The sequence below is a fragment of the Tarenaya hassleriana genome, unplaced genomic scaffold (genome assembly GCF_000463585.1).
Source record: "Tarenaya hassleriana unplaced genomic scaffold, ASM46358v1 Cleome748, whole genome shotgun sequence".
In the NCBI taxonomy this organism is placed as follows: Eukaryota; Viridiplantae; Streptophyta; class Magnoliopsida; order Brassicales; family Cleomaceae; genus Tarenaya; species Tarenaya hassleriana.
Genome location: NW_010970013.1, coordinates 2,142 through 13,154, shown reverse-complemented (window position 1 = coordinate 13,154; position 11,013 = coordinate 2,142). Strand labels below are relative to the sequence as shown.

Here is an 11,013-nt window from a genome sequence, read left to right as displayed (position 1 = left end):
TTCAGACCCGAAACTGATCCGAATTCTCCTGTGAACCCAAAATTCGAACTCTTGCACTCTATGCAACATGAAACATGCAATCTACACTAGATTCAATCATCAAACATGCATAGATATCAAAGCAAACATGGATTCAAACAATTCAAATCGTAAAACGTGGGTGATTGGGTTCTACGAAATCAAAACAGAGCAACCAGGCTCTGATACCACTGTTGGGTTTCCTGGGATCTCTAGAGCGAATCCTATTCCTAACAGACCGATTCTAGAGTTTACGCAGCGGATATAAAACAAAAATTTAATAAACCCTAGAACCATGCTTCTAATGAATCGTAGAAACGTTAGAACGCTTACCTCAATCGATCCGGGGCCTGTATCAATCGAAGAACACGTCTGATCACGAAAGGCAGGAAGAATACCTCGCCCTCTACACGTATCCACACCACGGGATGGATTCCAATGGTTGGAACTTGTCTGCTAGGACTCGAATCTCTATTCGATATGTGCACCGAGAAATATCGAGACTTAGACAGTACATCATAGAGCACGGCGGACCGTCCGTTCTGGACTTCTGGTCCGTCCGTTCCAGACTCTTTCGTCTTGGTTTTTCCGTCATTTTTCTCGTGCGTTTTGTCCTTCCCTGCGTGTGTGACCCTGTAGGCTCATTCGATATAGCAGTATAACCCGAAATCTCTATTTCGGATATACAAGTCATAGGCAGTCTCTAGTAAGACACTATGACTACCTATCTCGAATAGAGTTTGTTCGTGATCTTTACGAATGCCAGAGATGATTCCGGTTGATGATCCTTTTGTATCATGATATCATATGTCGAACATAAGGCATGGACAAGCCACCTTATCTGATTCGACTGCTTTCTCGTTCACTGAGTTCGACTGTCTGAAATAGACGATGTTCGTCTATAGTGTGGCCACACATTTCTACAGTCTCGCTCACACGAGGGGCCCAGTGATATCTCTCTCTTTTACGAGAGGTATAAATCCCGTCTTGACTATCTACAATCCAGTACATGATTCGTTTTGTACCTGATACACGCCTTTATAGTCCTCCTGTTACGCAGGACGTTTGACGTATTCAAGGCACGCAACTCCTCATGTTGGATTCCGTAGATATCAGGTCTTAGGATCCAATCATGGAACCGCCATATGAGATTCAAGTCATGACGCTAGTCCATGTGACAATCTCATGTGGGTCAATCCAGTATTCCGTTCTCCAATGAATACCTATGACTGTGATCGTATCCAATATCTATGATCATCTCTATGATCATCAATCACACATCATACTAGTCTTATTATGTCGTTATTCCCATAACGACACAAGACTAGGGAGTTTAGTATCATTCATAATGATACATGGATTTCATAACAGATCTAGTATGCAAGAACATGTAATGAATCAAATACTCTCATAAAACCATAGAAAGTATCAATACATCGAATGTATCTAAAGAAAGCTCATAAACAGTACATCATAGAGCACTAAACCAACACTATCCAACTAGATGATTACACGATACACTTGCACTTCCCGACATAGACGACGAGTTATTTGATGATTCGTCAAACGTACAAGACGATATCGATGAATTCGTATCAGACCATGATACGACTCCGGATGATGAAAGTGATGAAGATTCTATGTAGATTTGTTTCTTTTTATTGTTTTCATATTTATTTATATTTTGAAGAATTTTTTTTTTAAATTGTAAAATTCCAACGGATGTCCGTTGGAATTATCCAACATGCATCCGCCGATACTTTTTCCCACGTCGCGGAGATCGAATATCGCCAGTATTCCAATGAGTTTCCAACGTACACCCGTTGGAATACATTTCACAATGGGCATCCTTCGAATTTCAGAAACATTAAATCCGTTCCACGCACCTGGCGTCTAGCCAGACAATCCAGACATTTTCCAATGGATGTCCGTTAGAATTGTACTTTTCAACGGGTGTCTGTTGGAAATTGTTAGAGAAAATTAAATACGTGAACAGATTTCCAACGGATATCCGTTGGAAATTTCATTTATATAAACTCAGCGTCCATTCTTCCCACTCACTCAACCAAAGTTGGAAAAAAAAACGAGAGCAAAAAAAAAATCAGAAAAAAAAAATCGGAAAAAAATCACAAAAAGATGGTAATATACTGATTATGTTTAAATTAATATTTGTTTATGTTTATTATGTTACTAAATATTATTTTTTTCAGTTTCGTAGGCGTTTTCAATTTAGCGGTGGATTATTGGCAGATTCTTCTAGAGCGCCGCCGCCACCGCCGCCACCACCTTCTCGTCTTTCGGATCTGCCAGATGCACCACCACTATTTCCAGAGATAGAAATAACTCTGGAGGAAGTAGATGAGATTTTAAACTCCTTCGACACTCGCACGGTCCCGTTCATTGACCCTGAACTTGACGTGACATTATGGTAATTTTTTAATTAATTTATTTAAATTATTGTTCTAATTATATAATTAACTATTATTAATAAAAATGTAATTATTAGATTTGGGGTTAATGATAAAGAGTTGAGGAAAAAATTTACGTCAATAATAACGTCTAATTTTTCTCAACTCTACTACTGTTGGACGATAGTACCCGACTAACTGAAACGTGCTTGGTGGCATTCGTTCATCGTAATTTTTTTTAAATTTAATTAAATATAAAAAAATTATTAATAACTCTGGTTTTTTATAAATCAATTTTTTTCGGTGGAATAAAGTTTATAAAAAGTTCAACCAGCTCGGCATGCAGCGATTGAAACAAATGATGAGCAACGCCAAACGTCGCCATCAGCTGCATGGACGACTGACACCAGATTGGGCAACAAATGACTTGCATCAACAGCTTGTTTCGCATTGGAATTCGGTTAATTTCAAGAACAAGAGTTCGAAGGCAAACAAACTCGTCTGACCCAAAAAATCGAGTGTGAAGGCCCTCATCGTCATACCTGCGGTTCTAAATCATTCAAGAAGCGGCAAAAATAGATGGTATCATTTAAAAATTATTTAATTTTTATAATTTTAATTTTTATTGTGTTAATATTTTTTTAAATATATATATATATTAGGAGAAAAAAATGGGGAGAACGCCATCAGTTGTAGAGTTGGTCATTCAGATACATAAAAAGTCTGATGGAACATATGTCGATCCTCGTGCGGAACGCATTGTAAGTACGGTGACCCAAAAACTTACCCAACTCTTGCAAAATGTTGGCGACTCAGCAAGTTCTTCATCCGGTCTCTCTCCGACGGATCAAGATTGTTGTTATGTGGAGGTAAAATTTTAATAATTTTTTTATAAATACTAAATTTTAGTATTTTAAATTTATTTAAAATATTTTATCAATCGGTCTCTCCAAATAAGGGCTGCATCTATGGATTGGGCGGATCGCAGAGAGATTTGTTTGATGATTTCGGTGTTGCAATTCCTCCCGATATGCAGAGTGATCTCGAACAACAATGGCGGATCGAGACACTCGAACAACAACTTGCGGCGACGAGGCAACAAGTGAGTAATCTCGAACAAATTGTTGAGCTTATGCGAGGTGATCGCCCACTTCACAACACGTCGCCAAGTTCGGGAGCTGAAACTAGAGCATGTAATCTCGGGACCAGTGAGGACGAAGAAACTCGTAGTGCCAATTAATTTTAATTTTAGTTTTATTTTGTAATATTTAAACCATATTTCTTTTATTTTAATATTTTAATTTTAATTTTGTTTATTTTATATTATATTTATATATATATTTAAATTTTCTATTCTAGATTTTTATAAGAAATTTAAAATAAAATATTTTTAAAGAATTCAAATAGATAATGAATTTTTTAATTTAAATTAATATTTGATATCTTTTTAATAACAAATTTAAAATAAAAATTTGTTTTTAAATAATTATTATAGTTGATGGTTTTTTTGTTTAAAATTAATAGTTGATATTTTTTTATAATGAATTTTAAGTCGAATATTTTTTATGTAAGTAGTATATTTGAAGGTTTTTTATGGATTCAAAAATAATTAAAAACATTTAAAATTTAGAGTTCAAAAATATCTTAAAATTTTACTTTCACTGACTCTTAGATTTTATATTTTTTTCACCCCCTGTTTTTTCTTAGTCACCTTATTTTCCATGATTATCAAGTTGTGTTTTTTTAATTATCCGTGGAATATCATATTTTCGCTGGTTATGAAATCGAATAGATATAATCTAAAATTCCAAAATAAAACCATAATTTCCAATGGAAACCGATAAATACCACAAAAAAAAACATTATATTAGCACTTTTATTTCGATAACGAAAGATCGGTTCTATTGTCATTTCACTGTACATTCTCTTATTTATTTCTCAGAATTTTAATTTTTCCTCATTCAAGGAAAAGGAGCCGAAAAATCGAAGGTGATGGCAGAGAAATTTTTTTCTGGTTTCAGAATATTTACTTTGCTTTTGCAGTTCGATTGGAGAATTTTCTCGCGATTTCCCCGCCTTTCCCTGTACTCTGCTTTTGCAATTCTCTTACACTAAGATGTTTTCTCGTGTTCTAATCTCTTTTCCTGATTTGGGTTGCTCGAAATTTCTCGTCTTTTGCTGTCCCCCTCGAGCTTTTCTTTTATGGCGAACTCGATCTGTTGGCGCTCGCTCTGTGTTTGAATCGAATTTCGTGTTCTCAAGCTGTTTGATCTTGTGGGTTCGTTGTAATAAACTCGAAGATCAAGAGAAACTGTTGATCTAGTAAAGTTTTCATGCTGTAACAGTTCTGATCCTAGCAGTGATTTCGATTTTTACTGTCTTGATGATCATCTAGCTCATGTTTAGATTCCATTTTCAGGCAAAAGGGTACTTGAGCTTTGCCCTCTCTCGGTAATTACCAGATCTTTTGGCGGATTCTGTCTTGTTGCTGATATTACTAGTGTTTCAACCAAAGATTCCAATCCATTCTTGTTGGAACTTGTTAAGAACATAACTTGTCTGAAGCATTTGATTGATTTAGGTTTTGAATTGTTGTCTGAACAGAATCTGTGTGAGTGAGTTTGGTGCCTTCCGCCGACCAATGGCTGAGCCAGCTGAGAGCGGCTGCATCGGTCAAACGGCAGTGGCTAGGGTTTGGTGGAAGGGAAACCGCGAGGCTCTCAACCAACCCTCTCGAATTTTCTTTTTTCTCTTTTTTTTAAGTCCACGTAATTAGGAGTGTTAATTTAGGGAGAGGTTCGAAGTCCGATCCGCCCCAATTCGAAAATAGCGAATTTCGGGCCTAAATTTTTTAGTTCGAAAAAATCGGACACTCAAATGGGACTTCAAGCGGTCTGAAGGACCAATATTTTTTAAAAAGAAAATCTTAATAAAAAATAACTTTACAAAACAATTTGAGTGGACCGATCCGATCCGGTCTGACCGAGCTAAGTACGAAATATATAGGATCGAATTTTGGGTTTGGTTATGTAAACTCAAAAAAAATTAGATCGAACCGAACCCGAAACCCTCGAGACGAGTGCAGACTCGGACCGGACCAACCCATTGGCACCCTACACATAATGCTTTCGCATTTTATTTTCTGAATTCTTAGTGTGAGAATCTTTATTTTTTGCATTTTAATCATTTGAAATTATTTTAAACAAAGGCAAACTTAAAAAGGAGCGTTCCATTAGTTTTTTTTTTTTACTCTTTGCCGACAAATTATAATTATAAGAAGCTAAAAAGATAATGCAATATTTTTTTAACAGGAGCGGAGAGTATTCAACGACATTTTTATGTTGATTCATTCAAAATGCTAATGTATTATAGCAATCACTAAATGGCCAATTTAATTTTCGCTATCTGAGACGGAAATTTTCATATAAATAGCAAATACTCAACCTTTTCAAGACGTAACATTTAATTTAACAATATAATACTTTAAATATTAAAATATATCATATTAATATCAACTCTTGAAATTGTATCAAATTAATATTTCAATTCTTGAAATCAATAATAATTTTCAACTAAGACGCAAATCAATTTAGTTATTTTGGAAGAAATGTGTAAGGATCTTGGCTGGAAATTTCTTTCGTGATAGAGATTAATTTAATACTACATTTCCAAACATTTAGAGCGTTATTTTGTTAAAATAAAAGCTGAAGTATCTATTTGACACAATTTAAAAAGTTGAGATATTTATTTTTAAAGCAAAAAATTATTCGCTATTAAAACAACAATTTAGTGAGATGACAATGTTTTATTAAATAAATTATTCAATCGTCGGAATATCCACACACGTTTTTGTGTGTCATGATATTATTTTGAATTCTGATTCAATATCCGATTATCCTACACAAAATTTAAAAAAAAATAGAGATTTGGACTCTAGAATTAATTTCTCAATTGGAATCTGTTTTTTTCTTGAACATCTTCATTTGTTATAACTTAGATATATTATCCAGATCACAATTAGACTCATTATTTTCTTGTGATATATTATTATATTCTCCCACTTGTTTTATTTTTATTTTTACTTTCGAATGTTTAAGGTTTTCTTTACAAAATTATGAAAAGATAGTTGAACTGGGGCCGACAAGATGGCCGAAAGGACACCGCAATATAAACAAAAGTCACGTGTTCTAATATGTCTTCGTGAAACTTTCCTTGGCTTTCACGTTTTGTTTTTTTTTTTCATTCTACTTAGTTCTTTTCCATTATCTCTTTGTCGGCGATTACGTTGAATTTGAATTTATTTGATAGAATCAAAACAATTCAAACATAAAATATTTTGATCTGAAATTGTTATTTTTTGAATTGCGGGGGCCGAATTTCGAGTCTCAAGCAAAAATTGACATCTCTACGATCTGCCACTCAAGTTTGTTGTTTGATCGCAGTTGTTGGGAACACATTAGTCGTAGTTGTTCAAGAATTTTTTGTCACAGGGAGACTGCTCGGGCAAATCAACGCCACCATAATCTCGCTCGTGCCAAAGAAACCAAGGGCAGTGGCTTTATCAGATTTCCGACTGATAAGTTGTTGTAACGTTATCTACAAAATAATATCCTCGATTCTGGCCCAAAGATTAAAGGGGGGTTCTCCATGAGGTTGTCTCAAAAAATCAAATGGCTTTCGTCAAAAGAAGGCTAATGTTGGAAAATGTCCTACTAGTTACAGAGCTTGTGCGTGACTATAACAGAAAGGGAAAAAGCAGTGCTATGATAAAGCTAGATATAAAGAGGGCATTTGATACACTTAGCTGGGGTTTTATCATGTTGCTCTCTGCCTTGGGTTTGCCGACAACCTTCATCAATTGGATCAGATCATGTCTAACAACCACCAAGTTCGCTGGCTGGTTACTTTAAAGGAATTTGCGTCAAGGTGATCCATTATCACCGTATTTATTCATACTATCCATGGAGATGCTCTCGAGGATGTTGGACAAAGAGGCTGCGAGCAATCTTATAAAGCTGCACCCTCGTTGTAGCAACCCAACCATCACTCACCTATCATTTGCGGACGATGTGATGATTTTTTCTAGCGCCGACACTGGCTCCTTAACTGAAATTATGAGGATTTTATGCGGGTTTGGGGAATTGTCAGGGCTTCATATGAACAAAACAAAAACGGAAATATACATTGATGGGGTTGTCGATCACGAAAAGACCAACATTGCTGCCTTGTTGGGACTGTGTTTGGGAGCATTGTCAGTGAGACATCTTGGGGTTCCGCTAAGTTCATCGAGGCTCACAAAGCAGGAATACATGCCATTGATTGATAAACTTCAGAGTAAGCTTGAGAATTGGGCCTCTAAATGCCTTTCTTATGTCGGGAAGGTACAACTTATTTCATCGGTTGTGTATGGGCTAGTTAACTCTTGGAGCATGATATTCATGTTGCCAAAGTTTGTTCTAGCGCAAATTGACAGCTTATGCTCCAAATTCCTTTGGAAAAATACCGAGGCACGCAAAGTTAGCGCGAGGATTGCATGGGAAACAGTTTACTTACCAAAGGAAGAAGGGGGAATCGGTGGCTTGGACCCGATTAAATATCTTCAAGGAACGTGGATTTTGGGACACAAAGACCACAACATCGTCTTCTTGGAACCTCAGGAAGTTATTGTCGATGAAGGACAAGGCGCGTTCCTTTATCAAGATGCAGGTTAGAGATGGGCAATCCACACAATTCTGGCTTGACGATTGGACACCACACGGACCACTGATTGATCACATTGAGGAGCTTAGACCGAGATTGCTAAGGCTGTCGAGACACTCAAAGGTGGCAGCCGCGGTCGCGAATGGAGGTTGGTCTCTTCCAACAGCTAGAACATAAAGAATCCAAAACTTCCTATTCTCGTTGACGGGAACACCAAGCACATATTTGGGAGAGGACAAAGTGTTATGGAAGCAGGGCAACGATGAATTCAAGCGCAGATTCTCAGCCATTAAAACCTGGAGCATGATCCAAGCGTACAAACCTCAAGTCCCGTGGCACCACATTGTTTGGTTCTGGGAAGCTGTACCAAGGAACTCCTTCCATTTATGGCAGGTCATGTAGCAACGCTTACCAACGAGGGATCGATTGCGGAGGTGGGGGCTTCAGACGGAGTAAAACGTGTGTGTTGTGCAGGCATGAAGAGGAGACCCATCAACATTGTAAATATAAATGTGGGTCTGGATACAGCGGGAAAGAACAACAAAATCAATGAAATCGAAATAAAAACGTAAGAACCCGGACATAATCTTCTAGGCGTGATTTCACTTTCCTAAAACGTTATTCCCTCCCCACCGAGCAAAGGAGAATCCCGAGAATACGTTTAGAGATACAAAGAAGACCAGCAACGATTGATCTGCTCCTCAAACGTTGCCCGAAACAGAAAAACCCGAGAAAGAAGATGAACAGTAAAAGATGGAGAAGAAGTAGCAAATTTCTTCACCAACAAGGCTCACAAATCTCTCAAAAATCAATTAGATTTCATACTTTTTGTGTTCAGACGTCTAGGAATGTTTTTAACACTCCAAAAGTCAAAAGGTGCAAAGATAGGGAAGTTTTTTCCGAACAGACACGATTTTTCGTTCATTTTGAACAACTCAGAAAGATCAGGCGGGTCGCTCATTTTCCGAGCGGTCGCTCATTTCCCAGTTTTGTTCATCAGAGAAAATGAGCTACCCGCTCATTTTCCTGAGCGGTCGCTCATTTTTTCCAGTTTTGTTTTATCGGAAAAAACGAGCCAAACGAGCCACCTTCAATATCTTCCGACTAATCCTTAACACTTAACCAATTCACGACACGTCTTTTACAAGCATTTTACTCCTCCACCACACTTGTAATACACGTGAAACAAGAATCCTTTGAGATATTTTAAAGTCCACCAATCTACTCTAAAATAACTAACAAACATCTCTTTTTTGAAGTCAGTATAGTAAAGATGTATGGCTTTATTATGTTATTTGTTGCGGGGATTATCCACCGAGTACTCTGCAGTATTGTGTTCAATGGTTGGGTACACAACACAATGATGATGAGAAGAGCAGGGGAGTCATCTCCAAACTCATCTTACAGATTGCAGCATATGAGATCTGCTGAACGAAATAACCATATCTTTCGGAGTGAATCGAAACTATCGGTAGCAGTACGCAAGAGGGTGGACAGCACGATGAGGACTATTCTTCTATCGGTTAAAGACAGGGGGCATCAACAGTTAACATGTTGCTGGAACATTGGTATTTTTTTTACTGAATGCATTAGAAGGCGATAGCATAACTGGGAAGTGAAGTATTGCAGAATTATTTATACCACCTGCACATGGGATTTTCTTCTAATAGTTTATTCAAATGCAGGCCTTGTTTAAAGGATTGAGTCTGTACATTTTTTGGAACTATACATTTTTGGGAACTATGCGTATTAATGAAAATTCACATTTCAACAAAAAAAAAAGTTTGTAGTTTGATATTAAAAAGCATGTTGTCAAGTAATCACTGTAGCCCGAAACGTATAGCAGATTGTAATAGTAATCGCAATAGCAGCAAATATTTAAAAGTTATCAATTAGAATAAAACAAAAAGAAAATTCGGGTACTTGTAAAAAGGGTCAATTGCAAAAATACCCTTAAATGATACATTGGACTTCAAGCTATACCCTCAGGTAAAAGAAAAAAAATGACACTATCATAAATACCTTTATAAATATGCATTCCCTATAGTACCCTCTGCTTTTTCATTTAATATAATTATATAAATAAGTTTTTTTTATTTCTCTCTCTTCTCTCTGGTTCTCTCTTTCCTCTCTCTGGTTCTCTCTTTCTTTTATTTATCTCTCCTCTGTTACGTTCTCTTTCTCCAGTCAAGCTCTCTCTCTCTTCAAATTTTTATTCTTTCACATGATTTCTTGGTTAATTAATTGGAAAAAATAAAAGAAATCTCTAAAATTTTCATCTAATAAGCAATAATCTCGATAATGGATAAATTTTCATTCTAAAATTCATTTTTTTATTTTGGACATTTAGGGTTTATTTTGCTTTTATATTTATATTTGATTTATATGATATAAATGAAAAAAACGAAACATATATCAATATAATGTCATATTATATAGATATAAATGAGTTAAAATCAACATTACCATGATCCACACCAATTAAATTGATCATAAAGTTCCATGAATGAATCGTGGTCAAATAATCTAACACATCAAGTCAGTTAAACTAGTCAAACCCTTCGAAACGGTCATACTCGTAAGAATCGTCAAACTAGTCACACTCGTTTGGGGTTTCGGGTTTAGCCACACTTGTTTGGAGTTTTGGCTTTTGGGTGCGACGAGTCAAACTGGTCAAATGATGTTCTAAATTAAATTTCTAAAGTTCAACGTGGTATATAAAGGCTATTATGATGTATTTAACGTATTTTTGTTATTCGTAAATCATGAGAGAAAATAATATATTCTACCCTAAGCTAATGTGTTACAAAAAGTGTACTAGAACTTTGGGGTTTCATTTGGGAGAACATGGATAGTAAAAAAAATAAGGTGCTAAATTTAGAGAGTT

At 36.1% G+C, this 11,013-nt stretch overlaps 1 protein-coding gene across 1 annotated transcript; it reads left to right on the top strand.

The window, feature by feature from the left end:
- Window positions 1-7,387: 7,387 nt before the first annotated feature.
- LOC104801759 lies at window positions 7,388-8,303 on the top strand. The gene is made up of 2 exons (XM_010525104.1): window positions 7,388-7,807; window positions 7,887-8,303. The coding sequence occupies exons 1-2, from the start codon at window positions 7,388-7,390 to the stop codon at window positions 8,301-8,303; spliced, it is 837 nt and encodes a 278-aa protein (XP_010523406.1).
- The last annotated feature ends 2,710 nt before the right edge of the window (window positions 8,304-11,013 follow it).